This window comes from Pagrus pagrus (genome assembly GCF_965226575.1).
Source record: "Pagrus pagrus genome assembly, chromosome: 23".
Taxonomy (NCBI): domain Eukaryota; kingdom Metazoa; phylum Chordata; class Actinopteri; order Spariformes; family Sparidae; genus Pagrus; species Pagrus pagrus.
In genome coordinates, this window is record NC_140205.1 from 13,339,440 (window position 1) to 13,362,214 (window position 22,775).

Sequence of the window (22,775 nt, forward strand, 5' to 3'; positions counted from 1 at the left end):
CAGCTGGGAAAGTCACTTGGATAATTCATGCATCGGGCACACTTTGTGAGTGCGAGTGTGTTTGCTGTGATTGCCTCTGTGTGTGTGAGCGCGTGTGTGAGTAATTGGGCTTTGAATGAATTACAAAAAGTAGGCAAGTTTCAGGTTTCTCAGCCTGTGTGTGTGTGTGTGTGTGTGTGTGTGTGCGCGTGCAAGCGGTTTGGTCTTTGAATGAATTACAAAGTCAGATGTGCACTTGTGACAAATCCCTTGTAAAGATAGTGTTTCTGCAGCTCGAGGGATAACAAGGAGCTGGCGAGGCTTCAGCGTAAAATGCACAAGGACACAAACTCAACACACACACACAGACACACACACACATGCACGCACAAAGTCACAGACAGCCCAGAGTGTCTAGCTGCCGTTTGATTTCATCAGCAGACTTGATATCAATGTCAACATGAGAGAGTGGGTGGATGTAATTCAGCTAAGTCCTCTCTTGGGTTGGGGGCTACAGGAAGAAATTTAAACTTAAACACCTCAGCTTAGTCTGATGATAAAGTTAAAGTTCAGTATTTTGTCCAGTATTTAGTTTTTGACGGTTTTAATTAAAAAAATGCAAAAAAAATCTGTTTTTTTTAAAAAAGGTTTAAACTGATTTCAACCAAAGATTTATTCCCAATCCACCAAGAAGTTGTTGTGTTTCCTGCTGCAACATGACGCCACAGTTAATTAGTGTCATTAGAGTGCAATGGGGAACATGCAGAAAATGCTTCTGCTATAGAAAGTAAAGAAGAAATGGGGAACAAACTGTAAATTGTTCTGGTGATAATATGCACCAAAATCCCTTTAAAGGTGCACTATGTAGTTTTGGGGACGAAATTTTAATCAGAAGAGAAAGATGCATAAACAAGCTAAATAGACAAACTCTCTTTGTTTTCATGACTGAATAAACTGAATAAACAAACTGACCTTAAAGAACAACACAACTTCACACTGCTTCACTTTGTTTATTTGACTTTGATTGTTTTTTATTTTGAAAGCAAATATTAATAAACTCGATTAAAACATGATAAAAATGTAGCTCCGTCAACCAGGAAACCAACTCAAATGCATGACTTTTCCCGCTCTGTTGAACGGTAACACAGTGTCCATGAATCATCACCTGTGCGTCCACCATGTTTGTACTCTGGATCTCTGGGTGAAGCTCTCTGTGTCTTTAAATTGGGCTATATTAAATATAATCCCTCTCCGGCGGGCAGGAAAATTCTCTCTGAGCTGCTGGGATGGTGCGTTCAGGTACACTGGACGAGCCCTGCAGGCGGAAGAAATGAAATTCCCTCTAACCACGTTAGCTGTAGCGGGATCCTGCTCGGTTCTGCGCGGCGGGGACTCTTGTTATACGTTTCCACTCCAAATCCCACTGAAGCTGTCTTGTTTTTTTTTTCCCCCTCTGCATGTTTGTGTCCATGTATGAATGGGTGTCTGTGTGAGCTCGCGTGTGTCGCTGTTTGAATAGGCTACTTGTGCGACTTTGTGAGTATGTGTGTAGACATCTCTGCGGTTTGTGTGCGCGTGGATCGATCTGTCAGCATTTCTGTGCTTAAAGGAACACCAGTGTGCAGGGGGTTGACTAATCTGTGCGCACATGCGGGTTTGAGCGTGTGTCGGTTAATTTATCCGTGTGTCAGGCTGCAGCCAGCGACTCGGCGGGACGCGGCTCTCTTTTTAAAGCGCCGGCTGAAGAGCTGTCAACTGACACTCCCCGCAGATGGCTTTCACACTCTCGCTCTCAAAGTAGCGTTTGCTGCTAATGGACCATCAGCATCTCTCCGTCCCTTCCTCCTTACCTTTTATATTCTTTTAAACATGTACAGGCTTAAATCTTAGAGGAGTCCTCGTCTGCTTCAGTTGTTCCACAAAATACTGCAACACTGTTTTGCTGTTAAGCTCCACAAATGTTTCATGGACTACAAAACCTCACCCAGCTTCCCGTCTGAATGGGGATGAGTAGAAAATGAGTGAATTTTCATTTTCTGGGTGAACTTATCCTTTTAACTCAATATGTTCTTTGTATCATCCCAAAAAACAAGATCCAAACTCAAGAATTGACATCCAAGCTTAAGATTTCTTTCTCTCCGTATCAAACTTGGCCACTCGCTGCACACCTCCATCTGTTATATAAATGATTTCTCTCCCTCTCGCTTCAGAGCCTGACCTCTCCTTAAAGGGATACCCAGAGAGTTTAGTAATAGAGAAGACAGATTATGAAAATAATGATGTTACAGAGGCAAAGATATCCTTCCTGTCTTTAATATGGGTCAAGCTTCAAAAACCAAGATTCATGCACTTCCCTTAATGCAACTCTATTAGTTCCCTTTATCGGATTCACGATGCCTTTCAGGCTTTCTGCTAAGTCTTCAAGCCCAAGTCCACCCTGTATGTCTGTTTTCATTCGGTTTGGGCACTATGTCCACTCTCAAAGCTGTGGTTTCAGTAAGAAGTGTTTTGAGGTCTGCAGAACATGACAGAGATGCATTTTTACCACCTTATACGTGTCTCCGAGGGAGTCTGCTGGTGATGTGTAGTGTGGTATTACTGCAAATACACCCAGACTGCCTCGTATAGTCCGCATTACGTTGGATGTATTTATGTAAGTTTGTTTTGTGAATCACTATTTTCAGTTTGTGCGGAAACGCAGATATTTTATAAGCTTTGATTTTATTTCACCTACACAGGTTATCGATTGTACCTCCTCTCCTTTTTTCCCGAAGCGTTTTTGTGTTATGTCTTAGGACCTTTTTCTTACTCTGCATAACAAAGCTCGAACATAGAAAAAAAAAAAAAGACTCATGTGGGTGTTTTTCTGTCTCTTTTTCGTTGCAGTGCTGGCCAGTTTCCGAGGGACTGTCCAGCATGGCCTCCCACTAGAAATTGGAGACACGGTGCAGATCCTGGAAAAATGTGAAGGTACGGTACGCATACACACACACACACACACACACACACACACACACACACACACACACACACACACACACACACACACACACACACTCGGCGTGAAACAGAAAAGTGCATGTAAGGAAAGCAATTGCCTTCGCTTGAGCGGTGAAGTGAGCTCACTTTGACACCTCTAAAGTATTAGGTGCACTTCCTCTTTTGGTAAAATGTCGAGCTCGACCAAATCTATGTGAAAGCGGTTACAGATCTGTGCCTTACGGCGGCATTCAACCACAAACGGGCCCACAAACGCACTTCTCACACGACTTCTTGAGAGGTATCGCGGTGCAGCGCGCGCCCGAAGTGAGCAGCGTCATGTGTGTGATGAATGGCTGTGGATATTCATGTTTGCTGTTGTTTCCTGCACAACACACTGGCTGCTTTTCCCGCCTTCCTGCCCACGCTGAGTCTGTTTTTCTCCTCTGCTTGCTTTCTCTTTCACTCCGTTTCTCCATATCTATGTTAATGTGTTTCTTTTTTTTTTTTGTCCCCTGCACCCTCTCACCGTCTTTCTCTGTCCTCCTTTTCATCTCCGGAACCATTTGAAATCCTTTAAGCGCAGCAGAGCCACGCTCTCACGCACACCTTGTCACAAACAAGCAGCCGTGCACAAACGCTATTGCACACCTCCCACTTCCGGAAGCGCTCGACACACGCCGCCTCACTTCCTGTTGGGAGACAGAAGCGCACACTCGCACCGGAGGGAATCAGCCGGTCGAGCAGCCGGTCGTGCTGCCAGCCAGTCAGCCAGCCAGCCAGAGAGGGGATGTGATATTGCAGTAAAAGGCCCAGAGGAAGTAGACAATAGCACAGCCAGCGGAATGCTTGGTTCAGAAGGGAGGAACGAAATGAAAATCCTGCCAGCAGAGAGGAGGCTGTGAGACGGGCTGCTGACAGCAGAGGAGGCAGACTTAATGGGTCTGCCTCATGTTGATACTGTTGACACTTCAAAACACAGGAGCATACCCTGTGAAAGTTTCTTTACTGACATGTGAGGCACCGCATCAGTAATACATTAGACTGAGTGGGCAGTGTATTGTGATGTAAAACAGTGGCCCCCAGCCCTTTTTTTATCTAATGTAGCCTGGCCCCTATCAGATCAGCTCAAGAGCTCCACGTTCCAAATGTGTTCATGTCAAATTATTTTAAAGTGGATGTAAGTTGGTCGCATAAAACTGGATATTGTTACAATATTTTTTCTTTTCACACAAACGAATTGTCAGTGTTTAGGTCGGTTTGGTCACGTTAGCATTTATGCTACTACAAACGCGCTAGGAGCTTGATATTCAACTGTTCATCCATTAGTTTTAGCTAAACGTGTTTATCCATTATTTTTCATTATTTCACATGATTGTTCAATGTTTTTTTTGCAAACCGTCTTAATTTTTTATTATCCTAAACTCTTCGCAATTTCAACCATTTATCCATTAGGCCACTTTTAGCTAACAGTTTAGACCTGTCCATTACTTTAGCTCACTACATCAACCCATAATGCATTACTTTGACCTCTCTGTTGCAACTATTTATTCTTTACTCTAAGCTAACTATTTTTAAGCTTTAATCCATGTCTTTTAGCTGACAATTTTAACCCTTCACCCATTATCATACTTTTAGCTACCAAGTTCAAATGTGTATCCATAACTTTTAGCTAGCTGTGTCAACCTGTCATCCATTACTCTTAACTCGCTGTTTCAACAATTTATTCATTATCCTAAGCTAACTATATTTAGCTTAAATCCAATACTTTCGCTAACTTATTGAACTGTTAATCCATTACTTTTAGCCATTTCAACTGTTTCTAAATTAGCCTATTATTACAAAACTATTTCACTTAGTTATGAATTAATATGACTCATTTCAAACATTTATCCACTAGTTTAGTTTGAGCTAACTATTTAATCTTCTTTGCTCGCCCATTAACTAGCTAGGTTAAAGGTCTAAATCATAACATGAGGTGTTAAATCATTAAAACTGGATAAGGTTGTCGGGGGATTTGTAGCCTCCTGCGCAGTCAGCCTAGCCTAACCGTGTAATTGTAACAATAACTGTGTTTTTTCTCTTTAACACAAATATATGGATATATTTAAGAATCAGCTGCGCTACTTGAATACGTTCACCCTTGCAAATACATATGCTATATTCCAAGTACCCCATCCTACCGATCTCTTACAGATGTGTTGCTAATCTTCACTGACATATGACTTTGCAGAAAGCCGTCGCAGTACTCGACCTCTGCTACTGGAGAAATGACTCATGTAGGAAATACTGAGCATGTTTCAATTTTCAGACCGAGACAAATTACTCAATCCTCTTCTGATTCAGTGCGTGCCTGAAACAAATCAGGGAGAAAATACTACCGAAGTCGCGGATGCTCTGGCGAAACCCAACAGTGATTAGAATAATCTAATGCATTTACATTTGAGCTATTTAGTTAATGCTCTTATCTGGAGGGACTTACAATGACTCCGACAGTGGAATGAGCTTAAATCGTCAGTTCGGAAAAGAGCATCGGCTCAAAGCCTCCGATGTAAATTTCTAGATTGTTTCTATCAGTGCTGGGATGTGCAAAAGGTATCAAGCGCGTACTAATTTGGCATGAGCTCAGATTGGAGTGTGTAATGGTGTGAGAAGAGCGTGAGCGTATGCAAGCTGCAGCTTTGTCACCTTTTTTCTCTCTGTCTCTTGCCTGGGCAGTCACACAGTGAGGTTTACTGGGTTTTCAGTGGCTTCATGTGTCACAGGTTTCACTCTGCTGTGCATTAGCCGGCGGTCACTGCCAAAAACAGGTCGTTACAGAACAGTCGCTGTGTACCGCATTGCTCCTGAGTGCTGCTGTTACGTATAAGAACATCTAAAGTGGTTTCGAAACTTTTTATTGGCAGTGGAAAGTTATTCAATTGCCAGTGAGAGTGCCAGCGATCCGGTGATGTCTCGGTCCCCTTTTCGCACGGCACCGAATTGGAATAAAAATAGACGTCTGGTGGGCTCACCATGACATTCAGCTGTCAGAGGGATCGCATCATTTCATTAAATCACACACGCATGCATCTCCTTCTGTATCCTTCTGTCATTAAATGTTCTCCACCTCCTCCCCTTATGTGCACGGCAGTCTAAGCCAGATATTAAGTGAAATGTTTAAAAATGACATGCTGGAGTTTGAAAATGGTGCTTTGTCTCTGCAGGCTGGTACCGAGGGTTCATCCTGAAGAATCCAAATGTCAAGGTGAGCGTCCGTGTGTGCATGTTTAACTTGTCCGTCAGAGCAGGGATGTCAAATTTGAAAGCCTCCCCTGGGTTTGTCACTGTTAGCCGCAGCTAGCAATTTCACCGGACCAAAATATCTCACACACTTTTTCTGTTTTGTGGTGGAAGTGCTCAACAATGTCAGTTACATGAGCTGCGTGTGGTTAGCCGCTGACCTTCCTTCAAGTCTTAATAAAGGCCATACACACTTTTGCATTATTTTGCCTGGTTGGAGCTCTTCTCAGGAAGTTTTGCAGCACCTGTTGGAGGGCGACCACTTTAGCATGACAGATATCACGACATGTCAAAGCAGGAAATGGAGAAATCACCGTCAGGACCCTGCTACCGCGCATGACATTTGAACAGTCGTCAGTGTTATTACTTAACCTTTTCCACTGCAGACATTTTGAGTAGCCATAAAAACACAAGGCTAAATGACATCATATCGCTTCCTGCGGAGCTCTGTTCGCCTTCGACTTAAAGCAGAAGCCAAACCAGCCACGCTAAGTGAAAGCACCTGTGTGGGCGTGCTGGGCCTTCAGTGGAAACTAGAGTCACGAAATGTTTGATAATAGTTTTTTTCCCTCGTGTCACAGAAGGAAAAAAAAGCACAGATCTAAATGATAAAGTGAGTTTTGGCGAAATTTCATTTGTCTGATTCAATTTCAGGGTCTTGATACGGTGCGTGGCGGCTCACTGGGACCCTTGTTAGTGATATTAGTAACACACAAGTAGTCAATAACGTGTCAAGGCCGTTAACTGAAGGTTGCAGGGTTGTTTTTTAGGAAATAACAAATCACGAATACGCCTCTGTTACACGGGGCGAACAACACCGCAACCCTGAACCCAAATTAACCACCAAACCAAACACACAACCTTAAGTATAGAAAGAAATCCAAGGTTAAGAGGCATGACCAGCACCTCTGAGGCCGGCGCAGGGGCTTATAAAACAAAGAGATCTATTCTTTTAAATAAAAAGAAAGCAATGTATAGAAAGGAGTTGAGTATGGTGACAAAAATAAAGGGTGTATCTTAATGATGGCAGTTAAATGAATCCAAGTTTTCACTTTGCATCGATGCTGTTGGATCGTTGATCATTGAATCCATATATCGATCCGGATCGATGTATCGTTACGCCCCCAGTGACCGGAGGGTCGCCGGTTCAAACCCTGGACAAGCAGGACAAATCTGGGTGGGGAAAGTGAAATGCAGCGGGGGAAAAGAGGGCGAATAGCTCAATATTGACTGTTTAAACCAACAGGATCATTGCTCTTAATGAAGCGCCACATCCTGTTAAAAGCTCTCGCGCAGGAGAAACATGTGACAACATAAACCCAGCTGGGAGTGAAGTGTCAGGTGTGTGTTCAGAGTCTCTGTGTGCGCGAGTGTGTTGCATTTACCCTCAGATACTTCAACATAAGTTCTGCTTTGATCTCTGGAGTCAATAGGGAACAACTTTCACTTTATTAGCGTCAAATAGGACGCGCGCGCACACACACACACACACAAAAAACACTTTTCATCTTTTTTTTGAATCCCATTGCTCCTTGCTTTTATCTCCCACTTCTGCTCCTCTCTCCCTCCTTTCAACCCACAAACACACTTAGCGCTGTCTTTATTACGTGCATGCTAACAGTTGAGTGCTAATGGGAGTGAGTGAGGGGCTGCTCATTAACTTGTTTGTCCTCTGCCCTGAAGGGGATCTTCCCATCCAGCTACATCCACTTGAAGAATGCCCACGTCAAGAATAAAGGGTAAGTAATACCTTTTATTTACTTTTTGCAGGTTTCGGTGGATGCTTGAAGTTTAATTCTCACGCGTATGTTTGCAGGCAATTTGAGACGGTGATCCCCGTGGAGGACTCGGTCATCACGGAGATGACGTCGACGTTGCGAGACTGGGGTGCCATGTGGAAACAACTCTATGTGGTAAGAATCCACACACACACTTGACACACACATTTAAATATCTCTTTGGAATTTGTTTGGCGCCGGGTAACCCAAAAGCCGCCAAGCTTTTTTTCACACACATTCATTAGTTGGATTGATTGTGTTTGTGTCCTATTAAGCTATCTGGGGTGCTGATTAAATTGACCTGATGAATACTTGCAGATCAGAGTGCATAAATTTGCAGCGAAAAAGCAGCAGGACACTGGGGCTAATTTGCACAAATCCATTTCAAGTCGCTCTGTCTGCTCCTCTCTCCGGGTCGCCCTCCTATCCTAAATGTCGATTTGGCTCTCTAATGTGTTTTCTCTTACTCCGTTTTCACTTTCGGGTGGCCCGAAGCGACCGTATCCTCTTATCTGTGTCTTCCTCTCTATCCGTCACCCTCATTCTGTCGCTCCTTCCTGTCAATTTCCACTTTCAATCGCCTCCTTTGAGTGTTTCTCTCAACTCCGTTTTTTCTTCTTCTTTTCCCTCCACTGTTTCCCGCTTCCACAGAAGAACGAGGGGGATTTGTTCCACCGACTTTGGCACGTGATGAATGAAATCCTGGACCTGAGGAGGCAGGTGCTAGTGGGCCACCTCACCCATGACCGCATGAGGGACGTCAAGCAGCACATCACGGCGAGATTGGACTGGGGCAACGAGTGAGTAGAAGAAGGACCTCTCTTTAATGGCTACACAGGCATTTTTTTTTACAGTTCCATCTCAAAGGACCACATCTGTGTTGTTATGTTTGTTTTTTTTACGTTCCAGGTCATTTATTATTCATCGGTTAAACTTTGCTACTAGTTTTAAGGTTGATTTCCTGCCCTCTGCTCAGCGATTGGAATCCATTCTTTTTGAAGTATAGTATGAAAATCAAATAGCTGTGACTAGAGGCTGCCTCGAGAGCAGCAATCCATCACAGGGAACATTCAGTCAGCTTTTTTAGGTCTGAAAGTTGTGTTTTTATTGCATGGCAATGCAGTTATGAACCAGAACCACTTTAAGTTTTGCCCTTTGGTGCATTCAGTTGACATCTTCAGGGATTTGAAAAAGTTGATTGCTGAACTGCAGTCTTTCGTATAGCACTACCAAATTCAAAATCATTTATATTGCATTTTTGTTTTGATGCGATAGTACGAGATAAAAAAGTCCCCTTCTGGCGGTGGGGCTGTATTTCGACAAGGAACTACAAAGGCAAAGCTTCTGTCTGATCAATAACAACTTATCGCCCTTACAGGGATAAATAAAGCTGTATTGAGTTCCACTTGTTTAGAGCTTCATTTAACTTGTTACCCTTTGGATGAGGGTTGAGAAACAAAACTCAATGTGCCATTTGTTTCATTGCAGTTTCATAGTAAAGCAGAAATGAATAACCATTAACGACATATGTGGAAGATGGGTACTCTGGATTTTCTTTGACTCCTCCGGTTGACCTCTGCATGTCTCAAAACCAAACAAGAAGGACTTTTAGTTCCTGATTTAGTTCCTGGGTCTAGTTCCTGGTAGGGATGGACTGATGTACCTTTTCTCCCCCGATGCCAGATCAAGGTATCTGCAGATACCGAGAACCAATCTGACATCAGTTTTCCCATCGTACCAGCTTTGAAAAACTCTCATCTCACTGTGATCCGATCTAACTACCCTGCTCGAAGTGCAAATAAACACATACATCACTGGGACAAGCGGGCATCATGGTGATGCTTTTTTTTAACACAAAGAAAGAAAGAACCTGAATGTATAGCATTTGCCGAATTGAAAAGAAGACCCAAATGATTATGAATTTGTCTGAGGCAGCATTTCTCAACGTTTAGAAAGTCTCTCCTAGCTCAACAACTCACAAAATCGAGAGATTTTTGAAGGGAGTCTGGGGATTTTCTCGACTGACAACAAAGAACTAATCTATTAGTCTTTCATAAATGTAGTGTAAATGTTGAAATGAGTTGAAACAAGCTGTTCAGACAGCTGCTAAATGTTTGCAGATAAGAGGCACTTTAGTTTTGTTTCGCTTCATTTCTTAAGTTTTTTAAGTTTAGTGGTTTAGCCCAGGGAGTCTGGGGATATTGCAGTTAGTATAGTGGTTAGATCAGTTGAAACAGACAGTGTTTCCAAACATCTGCTGCTAACATTGAGGTCACATGCGTCGCAGACCACCTTTGATTGTTGTCTGAGTGATCGAATCCCAAATTCACGCCTGCGCTGAGAGCTGCCCACTTGTGATCCAGAAAATAACAGCTCAAATAAATCAGGCTTCACGTTCACTGTGAGGGAGAGTTAAAAACCTAAATTAAAGTTTGAGAAATGGTCATCAAGAGTACATTTGTAGTTAATCAAGAACAGCCTAACAAGCTAATAACAGCCTGCTTTTACTACCCTTAGTCTTTCACTTAACTGGCACTTGAACTAACAAAACTTAATTGGAAAAAGGACATTTCATATTTTAGGAAAAAATAGGACATTTTAATAATAGCGAATATGTGACACAGTTACTTGTTATTCTGGCTTCTGGCTTCCTAAAGCTTTCTGCAACTCTCGAACTTGTCGTTCCTTCTCTCTCTGACTCTTTCTTCTCTCCTTGCTCCTCACTCTTTTGTCGTCACCTACCATCCCTGCAGGCAAACTCCTCCTCACTCAATCAAGTCTGTTTCCCCTCCTCGCACAGACACCACTCTCCTCTCTTCATCCTTCCCCCTCTCTCTCCTCTCTTTCCTCTCCATGCCATGGGGGTGAAATAAAAAAAAAACCCTTTTCTCTTTATATATCAGTCCTTACCAGTCCTTCACTCTCCTTCATTCTCCCCGCTGTGGGCTCTCCTCAAACACACACACGGACACACACATGTCCTTAGTGAGGAGGTGGACAGTCGCTCGCTGTGGGCTGCTGTACAGTTGACCAGGCCTGTTTCTTTTTCATTGCTGACAAGGAGGCACACTGTAGCGTGCCGTGTTGGCCCACAGAAAAGCAGGGTGAGATGCAGAGCTGTCTGAGGAAGCCAGTGAGGAGAGGAAGAGATGGAGGGGAGCTGTTTGAAGGATAAAGAGGACAGCGGGCATAACAGGGGGCTAAAGGGAGAAGGGAGACGAGAGGACGATCTGTCAAGTTTGTTTAGACGACTGACACGGGTGATCTGACAGCGCTGGTTCGCATGTTTACGTGTCACTTGTGAGTCTATGTGGTGTGCGTTCATGCTCATTTAAGTGTTTTGCCGACCAGAGAGTAGGATATGAACTATTGATATGTTTACAAGACGTCTGATCTGTATGTTATCGACTTGACCGTGTAAATCTTTGTGTTACAGACAGCTCGGCTTGGACCTGGTCCCCAGGCGAGAGTTCAGCATGGTGGACCCAGAAGAGATCAGCGTCACAGAGCTTTACAGACTGGTGAGTGGTCTTACAGCTCTCCACGAAGCATTTAACCACTTTGTTTTCAAAATGACACCTGATAATTATTCACACCAAATCAGGCTTTTGTGATGATTAGCGCATGGTTGTGTGGCAGTACGGGGTCCATTTGTGGGAGGTCGTGTTGAGAGCTGAGTGTTTGTGAGAGTCAGAGTGTGCGTGCACATGAGTTATGATCTGGCACACGCAAAAATCCCCTCCACTTTCAGGATGTAGTGAGCTAAGTCGCAGCGCTGGGGTCGGGGTCGAGAACACCATCCTGATTTGTCTTTGTGGTCGCGACTCAAAAAGGTTGAGAACCACCACCGTAAAACAAAATAGATGCCAGTTTTGTGTCACAGAAGTCCAGAAAGTGGGCCTGAAGAATGTGGGTTCCTGCTCCAACACTTAGACTCAAGTCTACTAGAGTCAGGAAAAGTGTAGTGCCGAAGTTTTGTGTTCTCAAAGGCATCAAACTGACCACGGGCTCTCTGGTGTTTGGTCAAATCTTGGACCTTCTAGCTTGGGCAAGCCTGGACATGTCCGACACTATTGTTTCTGGGCCTTTCCACAGGACCTCTTTTGGAAAAATGTCCAAGATGATCACACAAACTAAATTTCTCACACAGAGACATATAATTGTTAAGATATGATTGACAGTATGTCCTTTTACACACATTTAACATGATTTTTCTCACACAGGAAACATGGTTTCCATTAACTCCTTGATCTTACTGAATAATCCTTTGATTATACAGATTTTTTTACCTTTTGTAAAAGCTTAAATGCACTACCCACATTCAAATGAATGGGAGAACTGGCGTTTTCGGCTCCCCTGAAGTGTCCCGGTGTACCAGGATAAGTGGGTGAAGATGACGGATGGATAGATCGTACATGTAATACCAAAATAAAATTGTCAGTTACAGACTTGCAGTTGCTGCTCACTTCAAGCAAACTGCTTCCAACAACACATTCTTCAACTTTATCGCAGCAGACAGTTGAAGGATGTTTTACCAGTCGGTTCATTCTGTACTTTGTCTGATCCAGCTAACCTCTGAGGCGATGTTAGGAGCTGTCCATCATTGACAGCACTCTTTGAGAGTTTTTCCTCAGAACCCGCAAGTGGCAGAGGCAGCGGTGTGAGCTGGCGGACTCTGTGTGGCCAGCTGATTTCCCTACGTGAACACACCTTTTACTGTGGAAATGTTTAAAAAGGGGTTCGAGTTTGGATGGAAAGTTTCATATCTGACCTTTTTAAAAACAGCAGTTGGCAAAACGATCTCGCCACAAGCGACATTCGGGAGCTTTTTCGATCTTATCACACAGGGCTTTGAGTGACGGATTAGAAAAAAATACTCGGCGGGATACGGGCATCACAGGAAAACAAAGTGTAGCTGAATCTCTCCCTCCTCCATCTGTCTCCGTACCTCTCTCTCTCATTCTCCCCTTCCTTTCCCGACTGTTTGCTCCCTGCTTCCCCTTCCCATTTTTCCCTCCAAGCCCCAACCGCTGTTACCGTGGCAACCACTTCTCTGCCCTGATACAGCGCAGGGAGAATTGTATCACACACACACGCACGCACCAACACGCACACTGTGACGGCTTTCCCTTTCGCAGGGGTAATTGAAGCTCTTAATCCATCTGTTTCTTTTTTTGTGTTGCGTCAAAACAAAAGCAGCCATAGCGGGATGAAAGCTTAATACACCTTCTATTAAATGGCGCTCAAAACGAGCAATTTCTCCCTATACTGAGACACGATGAGGGGACTGGCGTTCGCAGACGTAAACACACAGCGCACCGTCACACCGAGCCCAAATTACATCAATATTTGTCAGTGAGATCTTTGTGTGTGAGAACAGCTTCTTTGTTTCTGTCTTGTGCTGAGCCGCTGCAGTGTGGCTTAATTAAATTGAGATGGGGATTACCTGTGTGTGTGTGTGTGTGTGTGTGTGTGTGTGTGTGTGTGTGTGTGTGTGTGTGTGTGTGTGTGTGTGTGTGTGTGTGTGTGTGTGTGTGTGTGTGTGTGTGTGTGTGTGTGTGTGTGTGTGTGTGTGTGTGTTGAAATGGCAGGGGGGTGTTTCTGTGGGAAAATGTAGCCTGACTGTTACATTGTGTCTAGGAATTATGTGATATCTGCCCAGTGAGAAATGGAGAGGACACTGAGAAGGACAAAGGAGAGACAATCAGTGCAGTGAATACGATGCAGGCATGACACGGACTACATGTGTTGATTTTGATTTCAAAATAAAATACATACGATTTGATTAAAAAAAAATGAATGAATGCAAATTTGTCTCGAGACATTCCCGACAGAATCTGTGGCCATTTTAAAATGGTTGTACAATAAATTGTGGACGTATTTAAAGCTATAATAATAAATATTTTTATTTTAACAATGGATCAGATTGATTTGTGCATCGTGAGAGGGTTGACTAGTAGTGACAAACCCACAGTGAATCTTCATCCAGTCAGCTGTTCCCCTCAGTTCAACGAAGCATTTTAGCCTCTCTTAGCTCATTGTTTTGGTTTTACCTCCCGCAACTTTACTGCTGCCCAATGACAGACAAAGTAAGCGACTAGTGGGGCTTTTCCATCCACATGTGTGGGCTCAGGTTGAGTCGATTGGCACAATACCCCACCGCAGCAGAGATTTGCATTTCCTCACAACAAGGCTACCCACTTGACGGTGTGTCTTTAACTAATGATGCTGTTGTTTTGAAGGTTGTTTTAATATTGTTGAGTCTCGCCCTCGCGACATGCCCTAGTTTTAAAGGCACAAGTGGGGCTGTGGTTTCGAGATTGCTTGGAGGTAGGCTGGGCACGCTGTGGACCCCACTCCGGAGAAATTCTATCCTGGGCGCGACTCACCACAACTCAGTTAAACTGGTAATGGTAAAGCGAATCTGCGCGGCTGGTCCAAAAGCCCCATAGCTGTCTGGAGAACATAGTTGTGCATTTAGCATCGAAATAGTTGGATACTTCCCTCAACAGTTGGAGGAAGAACACCACTCATCTTGGTAGCTGCTAGCCTGTGCAGTCAGCTCACCGGTCCTTTCTATTGTCGTTAAAGTTTTTCTATGTAGACTCTTATTTGACTTGGCATCTGAAAACAGACGTCCTTTGAAGCCTTTTTATTTGGTCGAAGCTTTAAAGTGAGAAGACCTTTATCAAATCCCTAGCCTCATGTTAAGTCTGCACAGTTAAAGCTAAAGCTGTCTGTAGTGCAAAGGCGAAACAGCTTCAAACTTGCTTGCTTGTCCCTCGGAGAGTCGGTTCGGTGCTGTGTGCGGCCCGAGTTTGGATCTCAAAGCGATGAATTCATTAACCGTGGCAGATCAGACAGCGGTGATGGATGGCTCGGGCCTGGCCTTGGACACACGGTTGTAAAATTTCCTCTGTGACTCCGGTTATCACTAACCGAGCTTAAAAGCCGTACACGTCTCTTACTTCATGCTCGTGCCACGCAGGTCTCCCTAGCTTAAAAGAGGGATGAGAGGAGGCTTAAATAGTGATGTAGAAGTGAGTGATGAAAGGCAGCTGTGATGGAGTGATGTAGGAAGGACTAGAAGTTCCTCCGCGGCCTCGGTTCGACCCTTTCAAAAGCTCCTCGCCGTTCTACAGTTGCTCCACTTGGTGCTGCTTCATGCTGTTTAGGAAGAGATTGCCGAGTGAACAATAATAAGACGGTTGGGCGAGCACAAAAACGGTCATACTCTCCCAGTTTAGCTATATTTCCTCTCATCCTCGTCTTGTCGCCCTCAGCATTTTGCGCTGCCAGCAGGGCTGCCAGGCTGTCATGTCTTATCCTTTGTGTCTAGTCATGCCGAAGCTGTCGCATAACCACACACCACTCCGGTCCCGGCAGCTTAAATGACACACTGAAAATAACCCTCGTAATAAAATCCCACAGCATAAATTAGACCGAGTCATTCTGCGTCAAACAAAAACCCCAGGAGTTCAGCCCTGTTGTGCAGAGAATGAACCGATCTGGTAAAAAGACAGTGCTGGTGCCTTGTTGTTGGATCTTTCTGCAGCGTGTTTCCTTCTGGGATCTCAGATAGGGCAGAGCAGTCACGACAAAACAAAACAAAACAAAACAAAACAAGACAAAACATATTCATCATTCTGACAGATATCACGACTGTAAAAATGATTTGCGGTGTAATTTCAAGCATCTTTAAGTCTTCGAGGACCATGTTAGTGTTCCTTATGTCTCTATTTTTATAATACAGTACAACTGTTTTCCAAAGCGCGTCATAAATTTTAGATTGATTTCTTAGCCTCTAGGCAGGCACTGTTTATCTCACAATTCACTACAGCATGAAAATCTCAGCTCTCAGAGACTCAAACCTTCTCTGAACTCAGAGACACTGTAGCTTGGCTTTTGTAACGCGCTCTTGGGTGTGTTCTAAACATCGCAACCTCAGTGCCTTGACAGTCAGCTGCTGACCAACATATTCATAATGCAGAGGAGAACCACTTTTAAACTGTTTCATCCTCGTCGGCCATGTTTGCCTTAGTGCTGCACATTTAATGGAAATGTTATTGGAAATGGCAATGTTCAAATCACATTATGATATGAGGTGCTGAAATGCTGCAGAGACGCCCTGACCTACAAATCTTGTTCTCCAGATGTAAGAAAACATGTCCAGGGCTCCAGGGTGCAACTATTTAGGTCACACATGCACCCAAAAATTGTGTAACAAGTGCTGCTACTAAACATTGTCGTCGGTCGCACCAGTGCGCCACAAATTTAGCTGTTTATTTTTACAGCAATTTCAGCTATTGCAATTTCTTCTTTTGTTTATATTTGCAAATTTATCCCTGTTTACAATCATGTAATTCATATGCTGGAGCATGTAAATGAGTTAGGTTTGTTTGGTACAGACAACAACAGATGATGATTTCAGTGGAAGTAAAAACTTGGATGCAAAAATGACCATTCCCACTAATCGTGAATCATATCGCAATCTTAACACCTGTCATAATAATCTCAAGATGATTTTCTTTTTGCCCTGAAGTGTGCAGCCCTTGTCTGTGTGTTATTTGTCCTTGAGACTTGACGTTACATTGTCCCTCCAGAAGGTAGTGATCTTATGGTCAAATACTGTATTTCATTACTTGTGCCAAAACACTGCCAAATTGGAAGAATGCTCACCCAGTCGTTTCAATCACTGCAATTTTCTCTTTAAAAATCTGATTCAGTGACAGTGGTATGAGCCCAAGGCAAAGAAAACAAGAAACAGCCCTCAACCTCAGCTGTTGAACGTCCTTGCAGGGAAAGGTTATTGCCTCCAGCACTATATGTGTCCCAAAAAACTTGTTTTCTAAGGCATTGCTAACTCCTGTGTCACAATTTCATAATTTCTTTCCACAGCTTTGCATTTTTGAAGACAGAGTAGGTTATCACTCACAAAAAATAACAAAAGGTATCACAATTATTCAGAATAACTGTGAGAAAACTCCTGGTCAAGTCTCAAAGTGTCAATAGTTCAGTATTTTGGGACGTGCACTTAGGTTAGATGAAACGACATACAACAGTGTCTGGTAAAAATGTAGCTGGCTAGCTTAGCTTAGTAAGAAGAAACAGACCTGGAAACAGCGGGCAGCTAACAGCTAGCCTGAGCAGGCAACCAGCACAAACTCCAGGAAGTTATTGGTACTAGCTAAAAAAAGGTGTGTAAAACTGTGAATCTTGTTTGCAATTCCTCCTTTGTGTGTGTGCGACTGACACGATGGTGCATTGTATCACTGTGTCCTCGCATTTTCTTTATTCTTTTCCTTTTCTTCTCTCCCCATCATCCCCTTGCCCCCTCCCTCCTCCTCCTCCTCATCTCTTTACATCCTACTACAGAATTAAATGTGGAGCACAGTTTGGCAGTGGGTCTACTGGCCATCTGGTGCACTGTGTGTGTGTATGTGTGTGTTTGTTTGTCCTTGTATTTGGGATGTTGACAGCAGATTAGGGTGAACCTCTCATAAACAGAGCTGTACTGTAGGGCGCGCGTGTTGATCTGGAAGGTATTTACATGGCCGCACCGCGCCGCGCGGCGCTTTATTGATCATTTTTGAGATGGATCTTAGTATAGCGTGTCGTATCAGACTCTGGGAGCTGACTTGCATTGTCTTCGGTTTGTGTTGCTCCCAAGATTTAGCAACCAGCTGAAAGGGATGCAAATCACAACACCATTATTTCTTTGTGTCAGGGAAATAATTAGCATGCTCACAGGTAAATAAATAAGATGGAGCTTTTCTTTGCTTTTATACCTGCTGGTAAATGTGTTTTCTCAGTAAATAGACTATAATGGATTTCTGTGATTGCACTTAGAGAGTACATAAATACATCTTTAAGTGCTTTCTCAACTGTGCATTGTATGTATAGCCATACATGCTTCTTTGGCACCGAGGCTGCCACAAAGAAACAGCCAGACAATAACGTCTAAGTCCTGCTGACACCTTAGCCTCCGGTGCTGTTCACAGTCTGCGATTATTACACGCTTTATTAACTCGATCGATATCAGCAAAATCTATATCTTTAGCCTGCTTTTTTACTGTCGTCAAATATATATGCAAATCTGCAGCAAAGCTCCTCCCAGCCGCGCGGTGTCTCGAAGGCATATTACTTATCTCCGACGAGGAAACTCGCCGCTAAATACGGCAGCTCTTGAATGCGATAGGGTGGTATTAAAAAGAGATGTATCCACATGTTGTTTTCCCCCTGGTATTAACTGCATTTGATAAGCTTTGATGCTGCATTTGAGGATCTTTGGGGATTTAGAGCTTATGGATTCTACAGTTTTTTTAACCTCACCAAATCCATCCCCTCAATCCTATATCAGAGCAGGAGAATATGTATTTTTTTGCCAGTTGTCTCTGCTCAGAAAACCTTTATGTAATGAAGTGGTGCTGAAATCGTTCTGTCCTCTCTTCTGCAGATGGAGCACCGGCACCGCAAGAAGGAAACCCCAACGCCCGCCAGCACACATCACTTGTTCGTCCACATGAAGAGCCTGATGAGCGCCAATCTGGGGGAGGAGCTAGAAGTCTTCTTCCACATTTATGATGGACGGGAGAACAGGCCACTCAGGTACACACTTGAAAAAAAAGTGATTTTAAAGGGAGAGTACACCCCAAAATTAAACATACATATTTTACCCTTTACATGGAAGAGCAAAGGAAATGATACAATTCCCATAAAATACATGACTTTGATAAAAGTTTCTTGCCGTCAACCCAATGTTTCCTTTCGTCTGCCATGTTGCGGCGTCGTATGATGTCAACTTGGAGACTTTCCAGGTGTTTTTCCAACTTGAGAGGACGTTCATGTGAATTTTCCCAGTCGGAAAAAGCGTTTTCCGATTATTCCGACAGCACCTTGACGCACAGTGAGCATCTACTCATGGAGAAGAGGCTTGCGCTTGTGCTTGTGTCGTGGCTGCACGGGATAAACAAATATGAACACACATATCGCGTCCTCCTCGGTTGAGCTGAATCATTAGCTAGCTTAGTGAGCTAGCCTCTTGTCTATGCATGTTGATACGGTGTAGCGTCACTATCTGTGGATTGTCTTTAGTAACCGGGTCATGATTTCTGTAAAGAGACATTGCTGTTGAGTTTATCAAATGTATGTTTGGTGTTTGAATCACCACCAGCCGAGTGCCATCTTGTTCCATTATATTTGAGAGAAGGCAGACATCTCTTCAGATGATATCTCCAAAAGTAGGCGGCTCACACCAAAACAATCTAAATGGATAAGTACCACTACAGGTAAGATATATAGAATTTATTTTTGATTTTGGGGTGAACTGTCCCTTTAAAGTGCAACACGTGTATTATACGAACATTATAAGTCTTGCTCTTTGCTCTGATGGCATTTAATCAAAACTTATTTGTACATTCATAAGGTTTCCGCTTGCTCATGTCTTTTGGACTCACCGTCCACAGCAATATAAGAGAGGTGGATCAGTGATTGCAGGCTGAATGGCTCCCCTTCTGATGTCAAGAAGCCTGCTGTAATTACATTCATGAAGATTTATCAAATGAAGCAGGTTGTTAAAGCGCACGTGGACACATAAAAGCGGGCAACGCCACGCTATTTCCTCATATAAAAAGTGTTTGTGCGGTCCACATGAAAGGGCCCGTCGCCCTGGGAGCCTGCACACTTCACTCGCACCGCGCTCAAACACTCCTGAAGGGGCGTCGGCAAAATGCAAGACTGTGTTTAAACTCCCGGGTTTTAATAGTTCAAAGCGACAAAATTCCACTTCATGTCACAAACAAGTGGATTCGTCAGGCGAAGGAAGGAACGAGTGGGTTGAAAAACGAGCGCAGCAACACTGAAACTTCTTTTGATAAGTCATGCTCGCGTTTGACGCTCCTCTCCGCCCCGCAGGGTCACATCAGAGGAACAGGGGTGACAGTGATGGGGCTCATTTTGTTTCACGCCGCAGTTAACTCAACTTCTGTTTCTACTGAAATCCACTTCATTTTTCATCACATTGGTGATGCAAAATCTAACTCTTGTGCAAACTTGGTTGACCGGCGTGTCTGTAAACCTAAATCTGTGGTTTCCTTCCCCATTGTCAATAAAAGAGGTTCTATTTTTAGCAGAAGCGTGCAAGACTTTTTGGTTGTCATCATGTAGTTTATCTGAGAGAACGACAAGTTTCTAAACAAATAAGAGGAACCGAGCGCTTCTTTTTTTAGTCACTGAGGTATATTTAGACCCGCTCTCTTGCCTTCTTTTAACTCATACATCCACAGTCTAAGCTAAAAGGTTTGGCAACGATGAAGGCACATTTTTGCGACTGTTCCCAACCCGCACTTTGTCTTGAAGTGGGTAATTAGCGTCCAGCGGTATCATATTAAGATCCACTTGAAACACTTTCTCTCTCCGTCATTATCTGTCTCTCTATTCCTGCCTGGCTGTCTGTCTTTTCCTTCTCCGTCTGTCTTCCTCCTGCTTTGAGAGATTGAGTGAACCAGGTAAGAGTCATTAGACTTCTGTTAGGTATTTGAAGTGGATTCAAGGAGGATGTGGGCTTTAGTTACTAAGCTAAAACATGCCATGAAAATCTTAAACAGCAGCTTCAGAAAGTCAACATATAATGTAAGTCTTTTATCCAAGCTGAATAAAGCAATTAAAGGGGCACTATGTAGGAATTCAAACTCAGAATGCAATATTAAGGAGCCTATGAAGATCTTTTTCTTCTGATTAAAACTTTTTCCAGAAAACTGCGTAGTGCACCTTTAATGTACAGTTGAACAGATACAACACTCTTTTCTCCTCACAGTTTATCTTGTTTTCAAAATCAGCTAATTACATTTTCCATCAGTTTCGGGGGATAAAGGCAGCCAGAGGCCTTAACCATTGTGCCCGTCTTCGAGGAAAATCTCGCAATGGCAGCTCGCCAACGTTGTCTCACACTGTCTGGTCACACACATAAACGGAGACACACACACACACACACACACACACACACACACACACACACACACACACACACACACACACACACACACACACACACACACATTTACGCAAAGATGCCTGGCATGGAGCCATTTTGATGCTTCCCTCTGTGCTGATGGTTTCTCTGTGTGTGTGTGTGTGTGTGTGTGTGTGTGTGTGGTGTGTGTATGTGTGTGTGTGTGTGTGTGTGTGTGTGTTTGTGTCAGAGACCAGATGGGGGTCCGACCCGTTGTCTCAGTACCATGCCAACACCAGCAGCCCCTGCGCATCATGGCAGCTTCTTTGTGTCGATACAGGCTCCTTGTCTGGCTTTGCAGCAGGACACACACACACACGCACGCACACACACACATGCGCACACACTGTGGTGCACTGTTGCTCTTTCTGCTCCAGATCAAACATTTATGACAGCAATGTGAAGAACCTCGGTCCTGCCTCACTCCCCTCTCTCACACTTCCCTCCTCCTGTTGACCGTAACCTCCTCTCAGCTCTAACAAGGTCACCCATGGATGACTGGGCATATGTGTGTGCCTGTGTGTGTGCATGTTTTTCTGTTCATTTTGCACAATCTGCAGAGGTCCAGCCTGTTTTTTCCCCGCCCTTGTGTGTCCTCTGCCCGCTCACCTCGGCGAAACTTCCTCGTCTTTCCACGCGGCCCCTTGGGTTCGTTCAGCTAAGAGGGTGGGAAGCAACAGTGGCACTTAATTTAACCAGTATTTTACACAGTCAGCTTCCCGTCCCCACCCCCTCGTCGGGTTAGCGCGCGGCTCCTAATGCAATCATCGATATCAGGAGAGGGAATAGCGAGCGCCGCGCCGGCCCAGAGGGGAGGGAAAATCGGCCATTCATGTTATGTTAATGCGAGCGGTGATAGAGCGAGATAAGGTCCCGCTGGGGGACACTGGTCCTCTTAGCTCGGGTGATCAACACGCTGCAGCTGTGAGGGAGAAGCGACGGCGGCGACGGGAGGCCGCGAAAGAGGCTTGTGTGTGTGTGTGCATTCGCAGGAGTGGCTGTTAATTGGCAGTTGAGGTTTCAACAATAGGGCGCTAATTAGGGTTCGGGAAAACCGAGCGCCGGTCTCATGTCTAATGCATAGGAATCCGTCTCCATATGGCTGGATAAATGGCCCGGAAAGTTACAGAGAGCGGCTAATGAGGAACGACCGCATCTAAATCAAATTGGCTCTTAACTGGTTCATTCCAATAAAGAGGGAAAACTTTACTGAAGGAATACATGTATGAAAAATCATAAGCATTTACATAATTAATAATCAGGAGCTTAATTAATTCAAACATGGGCACCCACTGCCCTACATACACAAAACAGTGGCTCACAGTGCAAGAGGCAGCCTCTTATTTACATCACGGAAGCGACTTGGCGAGTTTTAAGCTCGCGAGAGGAGCTTTTAATAGCTCAGACTATTATAAAACATCCTAATCCATTGTCGCTCTGTGCAGCGTGAAGTCAAGTTATATAGGATCTGCTGGGCTATATTCTGCCCGTCCGTGAATGGGCTGTACTGTAGCTCGGGCCCGCTAGCCGTGCCAGCGACTTGGCCCATTGTCAGCCGCTGGTGCATTACAAGGTTTTCGCTCTGCTTATCGGTGGACTGTGAAAGTCACCTAACTGGATTAGCCCTCAGCTCGCCAGCCAGGATGAGACGGGGCCCAGCAGGACGCCTCCGCTGCCTCTCTTTTTTCGAGCGAGCGCGCGAGATAGAAAAAGAAAAAGGGGACGGGAGTACAAAGGGAATGAAAATG

General features: G+C 44.2%; 1 protein-coding gene across 6 annotated transcripts in view; it reads left to right on the forward strand.

Moving 5' to 3' along the window:
- Positions 1–22,775, forward strand: part of dock4b (dedicator of cytokinesis 4b) — a 126,502-nt gene that overhangs the window by 30,998 nt on the left and 72,729 nt on the right. For all 6 annotated transcript variants that reach the window (XM_084346364.1, XM_084346365.1, XM_084346366.1 and 3 more), the window contains exons 2-8: positions 2,866–2,949; positions 6,165–6,205; positions 7,924–7,979; positions 8,057–8,153; positions 8,670–8,818; positions 11,455–11,539; positions 18,475–18,626. In XM_084346364.1, the coding sequence (XP_084202490.1) occupies positions 2,866–2,949; positions 6,165–6,205; positions 7,924–7,979; positions 8,057–8,153; positions 8,670–8,818; positions 11,455–11,539; positions 18,475–18,626 (664 nt within the window). The remainder of the gene's footprint in view (positions 1–2,865; positions 2,950–6,164; positions 6,206–7,923; positions 7,980–8,056; positions 8,154–8,669; positions 8,819–11,454; positions 11,540–18,474; positions 18,627–22,775) is intronic.